This window comes from Esox lucius, chromosome 23, assembly GCF_011004845.1.
Source record: "Esox lucius isolate fEsoLuc1 chromosome 23, fEsoLuc1.pri, whole genome shotgun sequence".
In the NCBI taxonomy this organism is placed as follows: domain Eukaryota; kingdom Metazoa; phylum Chordata; class Actinopteri; order Esociformes; family Esocidae; genus Esox; species Esox lucius.
The window spans coordinates 23998108-24015506 of record NC_047591.1 but is presented as its reverse complement, the minus strand read 5'-3'; the positions used below and the strand labels follow the sequence as shown (position 1 = coordinate 24015506).

Sequence of the window (17399 nt, the reverse complement as noted above, 5' to 3'; positions counted from 1 at the left end):
CCCTTCTTCTACCCTGTAGCCGTAGAGGTCTTATGGAAGGTTAACATTAATCTCAACCTCTAAATGACCCTAAACTTTCTAACTATGAAGTTAAATGTTTTTGGAAGCAGTAGTTAAATTAGTTTTGGCCCCACTGGGTCTGAGACACCGCACCTATGATCCAAACTCCTAAAAGACCCAGCAGGACCTCGGGTATGATCCAAACACCTATGAGACCCAGCATGACCTCGGGTATGATCCAAACGAGGGCCATGCGGTTCTCAGACCCAGCAGGACCTTGGGTATAATCCAAACACCTATGAGACCCAGCATGACCTCGGGTATGATCCAAACGAGGGCCATGCGGTTCTCAAACCCAGCAGGACCTTGGGTATGATCCAAACCCCTATGAGACCCAGCATGACCTCGGGTATGATCCAAACGAGGGCCATGCGATTCTCAAACCCAGCAGGACCTTGGGTATGATCCAAACCCCTATGAGACCCAGCATGACCTCGGGTATGATCCAAACACCTATGAGACCCAACAGGACCTCGGGTATGATCCAAACAAGGGCCACGCGGTTCTCAGACCCAGCATGACCTTGGGTATGATCCAAACGAGGGACACGCGGTCTGAGACCAAGCATGACCTCGGGTATGATCCAAATGAGGGACACGCTGTCTGAGACCCAGCATGACCGCGGGTATGATCCAAATGAGGGCCATGCGGTTCTTGGACCCAGCATGACCTCGGGTACGATCCAAACGAGGGACACGCGGTTCTCAGACCCAGCAGTACCCTCGGGTATGATCCAAACGAATGCCATGCGGTATGAGACCCAACAGTACCTCGGGTATGATCCAAACGAATGCCATGCGGTCTGAGACCCAACAGGACCTCGGGTATGATCCAAACGAATGCCATGCGGTCTGAGACCCAGCAGGACCTTGGGTATGATCCAAACGAGGGCCATGCAGTTCTCAGACCCAGCATGACCTCGGGTTATGCATATTTTGTTTTGGTTTATTAAAACTAAATTAGGCAATCCCTAAAGTTTAGCCATTCAGTTGGTTAGCATCTTGCATGCCATGTGAGGAAGAACATTCCTCTTTAGGAACGTTGGAATTGCGATTCCCACAGTCACGGCACAAGGCTCATCTTAATGCAGTCACAGGAAAATAAGCCCTTAGAAGCGGTTGATAACCACTGTAGAAAGGGCTTTTGTCATGTGTTACAGAGTTCATTTTCCTACTGCAAAACAGCAGCAATTTGCACTGTTTGGGGGCACTAGGGTCATCAGTACATTGCTGATTAGACCAGTGTTCTATGTAGATGAGAATCTCAGCTGTTTCGGTTCAGTCTGTATTTATTTTTAGACACTAAACTGTCAGTCATTTATGCCACAGAGGGTCATGCTTATTGTTAAATACACACTTTCCTGAAAATATGGAACAGCATGTTAATGTGATCATTCATGTAGAAATAAATTATTGCAATTTAACCCCTGCTTCTGTAAAATAAAAAATAGTTTACATGAACTGGATTCTGTTTTTTCCTCTGCAGATCTTCTCTAAGTTTGGGACGGTCTTGAAGATCATCACTTTCACCAAGAACAACCAGTTCCAGGCCCTGCTGCAATATTCTGACCCCATGAATGCCCACCACGCCAAAGTGGTGCGTCCTTTAATACGCTCTCTTCATAAAAACAAATGTTTATCACTATACTATCAAGAGTATAGTGATAGATATATAGATAGATATCTCTCTATCACCAGTTTTTCAGGAAGACTGGGGGTTCATATAATGCAGTTTTGAGTATTTGGTTAAGATCCCTAAGAGAGAAGCATACCTAATCATGCTACCTTCAACAACTAGTTGACTTAGGGTTTTCTCTATCCAGATTTTGGCTATCATATAGTAACGCAAAATAGGCTGAAGTTTCATTGTGATTTGTCTGGTAAAATAGTTCAAATGTTATTATATATTGATACATTTTTATTGGGCATTTGACAGGGAAGTGTGGAAAATAGATATGTTATTTTCTGATACTGCAGTTCAAAAGAGTCGCTAGAGCAACTGATGGCACAAATGTATTTTAGTTTCTATCAAATAATTATAAAAGCCCCGTGACAAGTCATACTGGAAATAAAACCAGAGACAAAATAATGATTTCTTTAATTATATATATATATATAACTCAGATTTTTTTTTTTTAAAGGAAAGTTTTGAGTGAGGAAAATTTGCTGTGATCTCTTTACTGTAACCCTTCTGTTCCTCACTCAAAACCTTTTTTTTCGACTTTTTTGGAAAGGAAAGAAAAAGGTGCAGTGATCTCTTAGTTTTTTCCGAAGCTGTGTGTGTGTGTGTGTGTGTGTGTGTGTGTGTGTATATATATATACACACACATATACATACATACAGAACAGCCTGTGATGGGAAAACAATTCAGGATGATACACACACACACACACACACACACACACATATATACACATACACACATACACAGCAGTAAATGGGTGTGCCCAAACCTTTGACAGGTACTGTATATATAAAAATGAAAACAAACAAGATAACCTTTAGAAACAGTCAACAGTTGATTGTTCAAAACATACATGTTTTTTTACGGATGTTACAAACATACAGCCAAAAGCAGGTTTATAGTCTATAGGGTTACTAAATTCTTCTACAAAATATATCCATAATTCCTAGATTTTCCAGCAAGTTTTGCAGCAGAATTCCCAACTGATGTCAGGAATATTCCTAAAATGATTTTTTTTGTCAAAATGATAACTGCCTGGTTTCTGTTCATATCCCTAATCAAGAGCCCATCAAATACAAATCACACACCAGTCGTGATCCGTCACACACACCAGTCGTGATCCGTCACACACACACCAGTCGTGATCCGTCACACACACCAGTCGTGATCCGTCACACACACACCAGTCGTGATCCGTCACACACACACCAGTCGTGATCCGTCACACACACACCAGTCGTGATCCGTCACACACACACCAGTCGTGATCCGTCACACACACACCAGTCGTGATCCGTCACACACACCAGTCGTGATCCGTCACACACACCAGTCGTGATCCGTCACACACACCAGTCGTGATCCGTCACACACACCCCTCTGGTCACGTATCACATAGCACACACACCCAACTCAACAGGCCCAAGGTCTCCATCTGTCAGTGGAAAGAAGAGGAGAGTTTTGGGGGAGAAGAGAGGAGGGGAGAGAAGAGCAGGGGAGAAGGAAAGAGGAGATATAGAGAAGGGAGTGGGACCAGACAAGAGAAGGCAGAGAGTAACTGTCCTTTAGCCGTCTGTAGTCTGCCTCTTCTCTGGCTCTTTATCAGTCTGAAGTCTGCCTCCGATCTGCCTCCTCTTTATTCGTCCATTGTCTGCCTCTGCTCTGCCTCCTCTTTATCCATCTGTAGTCTGCCTCTTGTCTGCCTCCTCTTTATCAGTCTGAAGTCTGCCTCTTCTTTATCAGTCTGAAGTCTGCCTCTGCTTTGCCTCCTCTTAATCCACCTGTATTCTGCCTCTGCTCTGCCTCCTCTTTATTTGTCTGTAGTCTTCCTCTGCTTCCTTTTTATCCATCTGTAGTCTTCCTCTGTCTCCTTTTTATCCATCTGTAGTCTGCCTCTGCTCTGGCTTCTCTAATTCTGCTGCCATGTCTCATAATGTCTCCTGCTCAAACACAACCGACACATCTCTTTAGGCACATCCTAAATGGCTCCCTACCACATATTTAGGGCTCTATACACCCTTGATGAATGACTGGGGGTAAAGGAGAGGGGAGCTGGTTTGAAGAAAAACAACTCTGGGATGGCTTTGGTCATTATATTGAAGCAGTTCAGCTGGAGGTCAGGATTATTAATGAATAAGAGCAACTCCTGCCGTTGGCAAATTCAGGCTTTTGTTCCAGTTATTTTTTTCTATTTGGTGCCTAGTGAATATCACCCTCCCGTTGAATGGGCTAGGGGCTTGGTTGGACTCAGCGGGCTGGGCTAGGGGCTAGGTTGGACCCAGTGGACAGGGTTAGGTTGGACCCAGTAGCCTGGGCTTGGTTGGACTCAGTAGACATTGGGGGTTAATCATGGTCCTGAAGACACTGTGTGTCGCTGTGGTACAGTAAAGGAGAGGTATTGTAGTGATTTAAAGCCATATCTTATGTTGTTATTCCCTTGGTGCTCAGTAATGATGCTCGATATTCTGTCTGTCTCTCTGTGTCTGTCTGTCTGTCTGTCTGTCTCTCCAGACTTTAGATGGTCAGAACATCTACAATGCGTGCTGTACACTACGCGTGGAGTTCTCCAAGCTCACCAGTCTTAATGTGAAATACAACAATGACAAGAGCCGAGACTTCACCCGCCTGGACCTCCCCTCAGGAGATGGACAACCCAGCATGGACCCTGCCATGACTGCCGCCTTTGGTGAGAACAAAGATCAGGACATTTTAGCATTTCCCATAGGAGAACATGTCACACTTAGCCACCAAGCTAACAGTCCCCTCCACTGGTCTGTTCTCTCCACTTCCTGTTTGTTCTCTCCACTTTCTGTCTGCCACTTTCAGTAAATTCATAGAAATTGAAGAAGAAATTGACCACTTAAAACTGTAAAACCCTGAAGGCTGCTGACCATGCTGTCACAGAAGCCATTATGGTAAATCTGGGAAGACCAGACCTCTATATGGTTGGTCACCTATTCCTGTCAGTCTTCTTCACTTCCTGTCTGTCTCATTTTCTCCATGTCCAAACAGTTTTTTCCAGTTTCCTTCACTTCCCGTTTGTCCTCTTTATTTCCTTTCTGTCTTCTTCATTTCCTTTCTGTTGTCTTCACCTCCTGTCTGTCCCATATTCTCCCTGTCCATCCTATCTGTCCCCTTTTCCTCTCTGTCCTCTTCACTTTCCCTCTGTCTTCTCTTCCCATCTGTCTCTTCCTTCGTGTCATTACGGTTGTAATTGGAACGCTCTTTCAGGCACTGTGATTCATCCTGGGAAACATGACACAAAGCAGAGTGGTTTGTTGCCTCCATCAGACTGCTTGGGAGAAGCATGTGCCTGTCCCATTCAAGAGTCCCTTAGTGCCCTTTTAAAGTAGTCACCCGTTGGGAGGGAAGTTATAGCTGTTTGTTTTTGCCTGATTGGTTGGTTGTCTGTGCGTCTATCAGCCGAGTACACACGGCAGCAGCTCAAAGCCACATCAAAGGGAGACGGCTGTCTTTGTCACCCTGGAGAAAGGCCACATTGTTTTACTGCTCGCACAACCGAGACAGCGAGGGATTTATTGGTGTGTGCTGTCAGTGTCTCCAGCAGCTCAGCGCCCAGACAGTCGCTGTGAATTACCGAGCAGCCTGGGACAACAAGATCTACCTCCTTCTAAATCAGACACACAAGCATGCACGCACAGACAAACACACACACACACAGACACACAAGCCTGCATGAACAGGCATCCTGAGGAGTGTGGTTGCGGAAAACTCCATGCTAGCTACAGTTCATTCATGTTGTTGATCAGTGTTTATCACTGCATTCCAAATGGTACCCTTTTGCCTATAGTGCAATATTTTTGTTCTGGTCTAAAGTAGGGGAATAGTGTGCTATTTGGAACGTCTGGTAGAGTGGAATGCTTGTAGAGACTGAGTCTGTAAACATTCTTCTTTAATCAACTGTGAACCTCCAATGTTTTCATTTCCTGTATTGCCAACCCAAGAACCTCCTGAACTAGGAAATTGAAAAGCCCAAAGCGTCCCGGTTGGCATTGTTTTTAGTTGTTTTGAGAGGCACAAGGAGGAAGGTGTATCATATGGAGTGGTCTATTGTGGGGGTGGACGGGATCCAGCCCTGGGCGGAGCTTTGTCGGAGTGGATGGTGGCTTTGTGCAATAGGAATGGCCCATGAATAAATAATCTGATTCCTTCATGTTGTGTGTTTACAGTCTTTCATGTAGGGTTGCCTTGGAAACAGTCATATTCCAGTCAAGAATTGTATTGTGTCAAATGGTATAAACACAAAGAAATTGAGCCATGTTCCTTTGATAAATATGTCAACTTTGATTAGTAAATGCATGGTGTCAATAGGACATCTATTAATAGTATTTTCATTGATGTGGCCTGGGCTTTTCCTGGGCTTTTCCTGGGCTTTCTGTAGTCTTTAGGCTGATCGCAGACTTCTAATAACTGTGATGTCTTGATATTGAAGTTGCCTGAAAACAGCAAATAATTCTAATCAAATTGAAAACAACTAAGTGTTTAAAACAAGCCACGTCTAAATATACTTACATGGCAGGATAACTGCTAAGTCCTTTGTGACAACTGCTAAAAAGAGCTTTGTAAAAAGGATTTCGTAATATACATTTGATTGACGGTTTGTTATGGGTCGCGTTCCCAGGAGCTCCTGGTATCATCTCTTCGCCTTATGCTGGGGCTGCTGGCTTCGGCCCCGCTATCGGATTCCCCCAGGCAGGTAGGTGCCACCACCTCATCCCTCACGTCTGCTGTCCACACCATCTCACAGGTAGGCCTGCATCATCCAGCACAGCATTACCCCCCCCACCACCACCACAGTGTCCCTATTCCTGCAGTGGTAAATCCTCATCTAGCAATTGTATTTCTATGATTATCCCCCTCCCGCACCACCCTCTGCTGCCCAAAATGGCGCCTGTGTTCCCTTCAGAGTGCACTGCATTTGACCAGAGTCCATTGGGTCTCTGAGGAGGGCATTGTGTAGGGAATAGGGCTCCATTTAGGCCACACCACCCCCTTTCCTCACTCCTCCTACTGACCCCGGGCCCTCCCCCTTCTCTAGTAGGCCCGACCTTTGACCTGCTTTCGTGCGTGCCCCCAGGTCTGTCCATGCACACGATGCCCGGCGCTCTGGGACCCCTGTCCATGGCCCCCTCCGGGCGGATGACCCTGCACGGCATGGGCCCTGGCGCTGTGCACTCTGTCCTCCTCGTCTCCAACCTCAACCCTGACGTGAGTGACCCCCCCATGACCCCCCCCTTCTCCTTGTTACCCCCCCCCACACCCCTGTTAAGGTCTGTGTTCGGGGTGGGTTAAAAGCAGCCTGTTGGTTTTAATGCTAGCTGCAGTTTCTCTCTGCGTCAGCAGCAATCACAAGACCCGAAGTTATATGGGTCCCAAATGGCACTCTATTCACTAACATGGCCCCTATTTGGGGCACATATCAAAAGCAGTGCCCTGCCTAAGGAATATGGTGCAGTTTGGGACTTGGACACGCTGAATGCTGCTAGCGCTGTCTTATTATTGGATTGTGCAGATAGATAGGCAGCATTAGAACTGGCTGGCTGCATGTGAAGATGCGATCAATAAGAAACCAGGAAAGAGAAGGAACACGTTAGGAACACGCTAGGTTGGAGTTACTAATAACAGAACAGAATAAAGTTTATCTAACACTACCAGACTACAAAACACGACTACAACTACCACCACCCTTACTACCACCACTACTACTACTACTACTACTACTACTACCACCACTACAACTACTACCACCACTACTACTACAACTACTACCACCACCACCCTACACACCATCAGCAGTCCTCTCCTGACCTGTGTGTTATCTGTTCCTCCCTACCAGAGCATTTCTCCACATGGACTGTTCATTCTATTCGGTAAGCAGCCTTCCACTATCTTTATTTACCACTGCATAGTTTTGTTTGTGGCTACCGGGGTTACAGCGACTCGTATGTTATCTGTGATTTAACAATTACGAGGCCTCTTGTTCTCCTTGTTTAGACACTGACATCTGTTTATCAATCAACATCCATTCATTCTTCCATCCCAGTGTCCCTCCATCCTTTATCCTTTACCCCAACACACAACATTATACAACATTACACAATGCAGTGAATAATCCCCCTCTCTGTCTCTAGGGGTGTATGGTGACGTGCATCGGGTCAAGATTCTGTTCAACAAGAAAGAGAATGCCTTAATCCAGATGGCTGACGCAACCCAGGCACAGCTTGGTGAGGAACTGCTCCTTCAGTCAATACTGTCATGTACTGTACAGTGAATACTGTCATGTAAACTACAGTGAATACTGTCATGTACTGTACAGTGAATACTGTCATGTACTGTACAGTGAATACTGTCATGTACTGTACAGTCAATACTGTCATGTACTGTACAGTCAATACTGTCATGTAAAGTACAGTGAATACTGTCATGTAAAGTACAGTCAATACTGTCATGTAAAGTACAGTCAATACTGTCATGTACTGTACAGTGAACGCCCAAATCATTTTGATTTGGAATTGCTTATCAAAATCTCTACAAATCCTTCAGAGTTAGTGTCATATGTGGACTCTCTCCTTCTACTCAAGCCACAGGTTCTCAGTATGGCTTAGGTCAGGTGACTTGGATGGCCACTGTAAATGCTTGATTCTGTATTCAGATAGATATTTTTTTGTGGATCGGAAGGTGGGTCTTATGTGGGTATGTTTTGTATCAATATTCAATGACAAGTTTTATCTTCCTGGCAGAGGTGGACTGATTCTGCTCTACAATCTCCTGGTACTTGAGTATATGATGTGTCCTGAAATAGTTGCCAAGCACCATTCAAAACGCTAACCAGCCCAGCATCATCACAGATCTAATAGTTCACAGTGCCGTCTGTTCTGCATTAGCATCCCTCTTTTTACACTAAACCCACCTCTGGTCTTGGTGGCTAAATAAGGTCTGTTTTTGTCTAATCTGACTGTTGAACCTGAATTCAGTCAAAGTTTCAATGATGTTCAGCAAACTCCAGACGCTGACGTTTGTCTTGAAGATGTTACAGGCATTCCTCTTGTTGGCATTCAGATTGTGTCTAATCCCAGGCCTGAGTCAGTCCCTGATTAGACGGAACAGTGGATAAAAGCTGTAGAACGTACTTGGATGTGAATGTAAGTGCTGTAAAACAATTGTCATCACTGTGTCCTCTCCTTTCTTATCCTTTCTCTTCCTCCATCATCTCCTCTCTCCCCTCCTGCCCTTCTCTACTCCTCCCTCCTTTCTCCTCTCGTATAGCCATGTCCCATCTGAACGGCCAGCGGCTACATGGGAAGGTCATCAGAGTGACCATCTCTAAGCACCAGACGGTCCAGCTGCCCAGAGAAGGACAGGAAGACCAAGGCCTGACGAAAGACTTCAGCGGCTCCCCGCTACACCGCTTTAAGAAACCTGGGTCTAAGAACTTCCAGAACATCTTTCCTCCCTCTGCTACACTTCATCTCTCCAACATCCCGTGAGTTTCATCTGGTTTTATAGAGATGCTATTTTTGGGTTGGTTGGGTGGCCTATGGTCAAGGTCATTGGACCAGTAAACAAAAGATTGTTACTCATATAATCTTCTGTAGTTAATCGTGATTAATTGTCATTTTTGAATGTGTTAAAATGTTCCCCTTAATACACACTTTTCTGTTTCCCTATTAAATTATTCACATATTTAACCAAATGCACAAATTAGGTTGCTTGAATAGGCAATTGAATAAGGTAATCAAGGTGTCTAGAGATTTTTAACTTCAAACATTAATCAGGGGAGATCTTTAATACTTGCAGAGCACGGAAGTTGTTTGTTAATTCAACTATCAGAAAACGCTTTGGTGGAAACGCGACAGGCGTCGACATTAATGTTTTTCTCAAATTAGCAAAAACATTCAATAATGGCAATATTATTAGTGACAACTTACCATCCTGCGAGCAAGTTGTTAGCAGGTGGATTCACGCAACACAGCGTCTCCGGACAAGTTGGATGATGGTCTGAGTTAGCGGAGGAACGGTTCAATGGATTTTTGGAGGGAGACTGCCGTGCAGAGATATTCCAATTTCCACGCATCCATTTTACTACCGGATGTGTAGCCTACTAACACGTTGTTAGCTAGGATTCATAAACTAGTGCCGAGTCAACACGATTCACGACATGAATGCCTACTCTCCAATGCTATATTTAAACAGAATACCTGCGAAGCGCTCAGGACAATTCAACCGGCAAGTAACGGGTAAACAATAAGTGCGACGTGAACCGCGATTCTGACAGCTCCGGCTGAAGTCAAGCGCTAACTATGGATGGCTCTGAGGCTCAAAAATGCTTTGACGGCGACAAAACAATTAACGGCGTTTTAGTATTTTATATTAATCGCACTCTTTAACGCTTTGACTGCAGTATTTCTTATAATACTTACCTGGTAAGATAATGGAAAAAAATAAATAATAATTGGCATTATCAAGATAAGGCCTTGAATTTTTTTCAGTCATATTTAAACAAAAAGGCGCTCTAAAGCTGTTGTTTTGGTTCCTCCTCCACCAACAGCCCCTCTATAACAGACGACATCCTAAAGGACCTGTTTGCTGGGACTGGATACACGGTCAAGGCCTTCAAGTTCTTCCAGTAAGTTCTTTCTGACGTCTGCCTTATTTCCTTAGAACTGACAAAACAAATGCATTCTAACTTTACAGACAGGTGTAGACAGTGCTGGCTCTAGCCTTTTGGAGGCCCTAAGCAAAATGTCATTTGGGTCCCCCTCACCCCTATCGCTCGGGGGCTCCCCTAGCAGTCAGAGGCCTCCAAGCGGTCAGGGCCCTAAGTGGCCGCTTATGCCTGGAGCCAGCCCTGGGTGTAGAAGATCAGAGCTATCGGAAACATAATCAGTGTTCAAGTGCATTTCAGCTTTCAGACAGGCTACTGTCTTGACATACATTTGTAAGACCACTAGATGGAACCAACTCCTCAAAAGTCTTTTCTGTAGGGTTTGGACACACCCTATTCATGATAACAACTCATTTGCACTGGGTAGCTCAGCTCACAGATACTGCTACTCTTGGTTCCGAAGTCCATCACATAAAACCACCTTAGAAACTCTACTGCTGACAGTTGTAGTGTTGTTTATATTTATGTGCTATTTAACGTTGGTCCGATGACTTTTGAACTATCTTAAACAAAAAATTGTCTTGAATGAATTTCCCTTCAGGCATCTGTTAGGCAGACTATTAGTCTAATTTTGCCCATCTCTGCTGTCTTAGGAAGGACCGTAAAATGGCTCTGATCCAGTTGGGTTCTGTGGAGGAGGCCATCCAGGCACTGATTGACCTTCACAACCACGACCTGGGGGAGAACCACCACCTTCGCGTGTCCTTCTCCAAAAGCACCATCTGAGCCCCCGCCTCCCCCCCTCCATCTGAGCCCCCTACCCCACCCCCGGGGCCAGACTCCTGGGCTGGGCCAAGCCCCTTGACCCCCTGGTGGGAGTGAGGGACAAAAATACATAGTTTGACTTAAAACAACAGACAGTTGACTAGTTTAGATGATATTGTTGCTATTGACTACTATAAGACCTGGCCTTCAGCCAGGTGGTCAGTTGATAAGGGTGGGCGGGGGGGTGGACTGCGGATGGGGTGGACGTTGTCAACCAATGCATCCTTTATGTGGCATTAGAGGACCCTGACCCCAACCAGGGAGAGACAGGTACTCCACAGACCTGTGAGGTTTCTGCCCAGCGGTCCCCCTCTGCCCCCTCGGCCAGACACTCAGCTACTGATCCAGCGGAGACACCAACCCATCCCCCCACCCGAGAGCCCCCCACCCGAGAGCCCCCCCACCAGGTCTGTGTGTCAGAAAGACCCTTCACACCTTGATGTGATTGACTCAGTGAATGAAGCCGCTTCTGCAGGAACTGTTACAGCTGATGCTCTGCAGGGAGGTGCACTAGACCCCCCCAAAGGCTGGTGAACTGCAAATCTAGATGGTATCTTCAATCTAATCTGGCTCCTTAATCCCGAGGAGTTACTGGGGGACTTATTAATTGATGACTCATTAGTGGATGAGTCTTAGACAAGACTCCGTTTACGGGTGTCATAATGGACACAGAGAAAGGACGGTTGGCAAATGAAGCAAATAGCATCTCCCCTCCTGTCAAATGGGCTGCCTCCATTTTAAGTAGCATTAGAACGTTGAGTGATAAGAGGGGCCAATGATCAGGCCCCCTTTTTTGTGACATTACAGTGACATCATCACAGCGCGACGATGAGTTTCAGAGCAGCCAGGCTAAACGTGACCACAACACTCAGAAGACATCGTCATGACCACACCCCTCAGATGACATCATCATGATCACACAAGTTTTGTAGTATAATGAATAACATTGAAATGTAGAGAGAAGGAAAAGTTGAATGCAACATGGGGAATGGTTTGCACCTTTATTTCTCTGTTTACCGTGCAGTGTGCTTGGGCCAGGTCTGTCCAGAGAACTCGGTAGAGTAACGACCTTTGAATAATAGGCAAAGTGATGGTGACTTCATGTGCTTTTATTTGGCCCTGTAGCTGTGCTGTGAGTTCCCCGTGGCACTATTTTCTCTGGTAAAGTACACTAAACTACTTTTCCCTAGATTCCAGAGGATTCAGAGACCCAAGGTATCCGGTCAAAAGTAGTGCACCACAGCAAACGTAGTGTGCTTGCTATGCTGGACCCTGACTAGGCCGAGTGAATGTGAATTCTGTCTACGTCCTAAATGGCACCCTTTTCCATTCAGTAGATCACTTTCAACCAGAGCCCTAACCCAGACCCATACCAGTGTCATGACTTTGTGTTAGTGGCCTGGTCTGAAGTTGTGCACTATATAGGGAATAGGAAGCCAGTTGGGACTCTGTCTGTCTGTCTTCTATGATGATGGTCCGTGGATCATGGGAATGGCAGTGGGTCTGTTCATTAGCCCAGATCTGACTTTAACTGTATTGGAATACTTTCTGTTTTCCTCAACATAGGAGTTAGTGCTCTGGTCTTTAGGTCTGCGTGGACTGGTTATAACTCCTTCTGCCTGACCTTTGACCCTGTTCCTCACCTCTGACCCTGTTCCTGAGCTTTGACCTGTCCCTAACCTCTGACCTTGTCCCTAAGTCTGACCCTGTTCCTGACCTCTGACCTGTCTCTGACATCTTACCCAATTCCTGACCTCTGACCTGTCTCTGACATCTGACCCAATTCCTGACCTCTGACCTGTCTCTGACATCTGACCCTGTCCCCGTTCCTTCGGAACTCCCACTGTCTCGCTCCATCTGGTCTAGGTGTAGACCTCCATCCCACACAGTAGAGTTAAATGGCTCCACTCTCTCTAGCTTTGCAGTTTTACTGATCATTTGGGTATCCACCTGGGATCAAACCAAAAAGGAGATCTTGTGTGTAAACTGATGCACACTGGGCATGAGAGGACACTGAGTGGAGCTTTTGTGGACATTCTGTGTTCTCAGAGACCAAAAGACGGTCTGTTTGGATTCTGTCCTAGAACCAGAATGAAAACCAGAATCAGTTACATCTAATTCTAAGGATTCCAGGTCCACGCAAGGTGCTGTCTTGTCTTGTCTGTCTGGTGCTGCCATGGTCTAGCCTTAACATTCCAAGGAGGGTCATGTGACCCGCTGAGTAGCATTATGGGTAATTATTAGGACTGTCAATCAACCTCAGTCGATGTCATGTCTTGCATTTGGCAGGGGAAAAATACAACAAAAACTTTTTTTTTCTTTTTTTTTTGCATACGCTAGGCTAGAGATGGTGTCACATTCACTAGAGTGTTAACATATACCTAAAGCAAAACAACAGCAAACCCTTAAAAAAAATTGAAAAAAAATGTAATTGACTTAATTGTTTTGAAGTTTACAGTCTTAACAAAAAGCAAAAATATTCAGGTCTATATCTTAATGGATTGTCAAGATTTTTTGAAGAAAAATTTACTTATTTTTGGTAATTTGTTCTTTTTTATGAAAGAGAAGAACTTAATCTGAAACCTCAGCGGGTTTTTGTACCAATTTAATCATCACCAAGTCATCATGGAGAGGACTAAGAATCATATCTACTGTGTATTTACTTCATTTCTTATTGCGTGCCTTATAATGTACTGTGTTCATAATCGCTAGGTTTCAGACAGTAGCTTTATGTACTATCTACTGTATCTCGTGGGGTTGGAGAGGGTTGATTTAATTCCCTTTTTTTTCATGTAGAGAAATCTAGATGTGTTTTTTTATGTGGGGTTTGACTATACAATCCTGTCTTTTGAAATGTAAGTTCATGTTCGGTGCTTAGAGGGCACCTTGTAGAGAAATGAAAAGGAAGCTCTGGAATAATGACGTGTAGTGTGGGCCTCCCCCATCCCCCCCATATCCCCCCATATCCCCCCCATATCCCCCCTCACGCGTGTTCATGCATGTGGGATGAATTCCATCGCACAAACACATTCAACTGACGAAGGACTCAAAGGTTGGAATGATTAAGTACGTTGGCATGACATATAGGTTCTGGCTTTTTTTTACTTTCTTATCAAGCATTTCTACAGCAACGTGATGAGAATGCATGTATTTTAATGCAGAATTGAGATCAGATTAAATGGTTTACAATCTCCTTAGCAATTCCAACATCAGCGAAAATAAAACGTTGAAAGTGAAAACTGTTTCTACAGTTAATTTTAGTGTGTGGTCTGGAATTAAACAGAGGGCCAATCTGGAGAAATGCCACTTGTCTGAATTAAAATCACCATGGCAATTACTATGAAAGATGCCTGTCCCCCAAATTACTTTTTCCAGTATACAAAGGTTGACATTTACTGATATTCCCCCCCAAGAGTCTGTTCTTATTTGTCCAAACGTCTGCGTCTGTACAGGAATAGCTCTTTAATCAGCTCTGAAATTTGGTTTAGAGACAAATCAGTTGAAAAGAAATCTGTTAAGCCATCAATGGCAAATAAAATGGTCTCCCTGTACATGCGTAGCCAGACCTGAGGTCAAAGGTATAGGAAATAGGGTTGCCATTTCAGACGCAAAAATAAAACATAATGAATCCTTCTGTCACCTAAAGCATGCGGCTGTTGACTAATCTGAGATGTCCAAAATATCTGGACGGGTGTCAGTTGTGCTAAACTGCAACTTGTTTGGCAGAGTACACACCTTAGCATGGATGGGTACCTCCTGTTTTACTGGGAATGTAGATGCCTTAGGGGCAGATGTGTTTATTCTCTGATGCCGAGGCCCACAACACAGGTCATGTCAGGGTTTTCCTCCATTTCTTTGAGTGAATTTTTGAATTATCTATTTGACTGGTTTCTCATGTGATTCATTTCCGTGTATTTTGGGTTGTTTGGGTTTGTAGCTGTTGTGATATTATAATTTCCGTGTGTTTTTTTTCTCTCTTTATAAGGTAATGAAACTGGTTAGGCTTGTCTGTCACTCTTCTTTTCACGACCACAAATGTTTTAGTTCCCAGAAGGCCTGGAGGGAGAGTCTCAAATTGCAACCTGTCCCCCATATAGTGCCCTACTTTTCACTGCAGCAACAAGAGTCTCTTGGCACTGACTTGTGTAGAATGTGTTTTAGTGATGCACTATGTTATAAGAGGGAGACATTTGGAGTGGACTCTCCTGTAGTGCCTGGGGGACTGGTGGATGTGGTGAGGTTCTTGTCTTAGCTCTGGTCCGGGCCATTTCCATCTGATGCATTACGTCGACACCCTGGACCAGAGCTAGTCTAAGTTGAGCTGCCTTGGTTATGGTCTTCATCATACTCCTCCTCCCCTGCATCAATCCTCTGTTGTTTAAAATGTTTTAATTTCTGAACAGGAAAGAAGCCAGAGACTTTTAACAGTCTGATTCGTCATCAAATCTGATCATTCTACAATGTCAAACCAACTCTCTTCTGATGTATTCCCACACTCTGTCTCTCTCTCTCTGACTTGTTCTAAGGATGTGTTTGAAATGGGTCTGTCTTCCCTTGGTAGTGACTGTGGTCAGAAGTGGGAAGCAGCCCAGTCATGTGTTAACTCAGGTGGGGTTGTTTGGCCATGATGACAGACTAACATGATCAAACGGACTGAGACACAAAATCCTCATGTTGTTTTTTTCTACTGAAGAGCCACCAATTATACAAACAGGACCAAAGTTTATGTGCCTTTCATTGATCGTCTCTACACCTAGTCATCACCTTGTTGCTCCTGGCTGTGAAGTTCAAACACATCACTTGAAACACATTGAGATGATATTATTGTTTCAAGTCCATTAATCCTGAAAGTTTTTGACCAAAATTAATCGCTGTATAAACAGAGCTCATTCCTAACCTGGTTAACCCTGACTGAAATGTTGAAACAAAATGAAACCTGGTTAGATGCCTGGCTCTCCATTTGTTCCCACAGACCCACGTGACAAAACATCAAACCCAAAATGTACTATTAGCTTTATGTTGAGTTGTACAGGAACACAACACATGAACTGAAACCAAAGGAACTGACTCCTCTATCAGAACAACTGGTCATGACCCCTGGAGTGACCTTTACTGATCCTGGGCCTGAGAACCAGTTGGGGCTACCCCCGAATTCGCTTTAACTTGGCGCTTACTTTCAACCTCAAGGATTTCAAATTATGCATGTCTAGGTGTTTTCAAATTAAAAAACCTTTGAGCATGCTTTACATAACTTTTCATTTTCACCGCTAAATTATCTAAACAGGAGACAATGAAGAAGTGATATTATATTCCATCGCCATGTAAAGGGAGATGATGTGTTTTGAGATGCAAATAGTTGCAGAGCACTGAGACAGAGGTGCTGGCTGAAATGGCACCCAATTCCCTGTGTAGTAGGTTCTCTGAGAATAGGTCATTATTTGGGGCCTTATTCGTAAAGCCAATTTAGGATTTCTAATCTAGATCAGTTTAGCCATTTAGATCATAATGAATACTATTCCATGATCAGGCTCTAGATCAGCACCACTAGGCTTTATTCATATGGCCTCAGATCTGATATAATTTGTTGTTGTTTTTTTGTCTCAACATGCCACATCTTGATAATATACCTTATTTATAGCTTACAGTCAAATGTTTCACTACCAAAATTAAACTACAAATGCTGTAATCAAACATGTTTTCTTACCTGGCCAAAAAGGTGTCTGGGAACAAGATGACAACAACAACAGAAGTTAACTTTTTTTTTTTTTTAATATATATATTTAAAGTTGATGAACACAACCTGAAAAAAACCTTGTCTTGTGTATTTTGATATCATACCAGAACCAGCTTTGTGTGATTTAGTGGGGAAGGAAGTTGGGGAAGAGGTGTCCTTATGAGTTGATGTAATTAAAATGCAAATAGAAGATACAACTATTAAAGAAACATATTTTCTATATTTTGCTGTGCATGGTTGAGTGGAGTTTCTGTATTTTATATAGAAACATTTTATTTCATGTTTTTTGAATTATTACTCATGATTCTCATTATTATAATTATTACACCAGAATCTCTTCTTACTTTTTTCCTAAAGCAACTTTAATTGTAGCATTGTTGCATGCCTTGAATAAATGTCATGACCTTGGTTCTTTCTTCAGTCATGTGTCCTAGTCTTGCTTTGGGCTCCCATCTCTGCTTCACTTCCTC

The 17399-nt window shown here is 44.0% G+C and overlaps 1 protein-coding gene across 8 annotated transcripts in view; it reads left to right on the top strand.

Moving 5' to 3' along the window:
* ptbp3 (polypyrimidine tract binding protein 3) overlaps window positions 1-17151 on the top strand; it is a 43201-nt gene extending 26050 nt beyond the window's left edge. For 4 of the 8 annotated variants that reach the window (XM_013140279.4, XM_013140283.4, XM_013140284.4 and 1 more), the window contains 9 exons: window positions 1546-1656; window positions 4256-4430; window positions 6387-6512; window positions 6804-6973; window positions 7602-7635; window positions 7897-7989; window positions 9032-9248; window positions 10314-10391; window positions 11024-17151. In XM_013140279.4, coding sequence (XP_012995733.1) covers window positions 1546-1656; window positions 4256-4430; window positions 6387-6512; window positions 6804-6973; window positions 7602-7635; window positions 7897-7989; window positions 9032-9248; window positions 10314-10391; window positions 11024-11156 — 1137 coding nt within the window. In that variant the 3' untranslated portion in view covers window positions 11157-17151. The remainder of the gene's footprint in view (window positions 1-1545; window positions 1657-4255; window positions 4431-6386; window positions 6513-6803; window positions 6974-7601; window positions 7636-7896; window positions 7990-9031; window positions 9249-10313; window positions 10392-11023) is intronic. The other 4 variants (XM_010887598.5, XM_013140282.4, XM_013140281.4 and 1 more) reach the window with 4 other exon arrangements.
* Window positions 17152-17399: the final 248 nt, after the last annotated feature.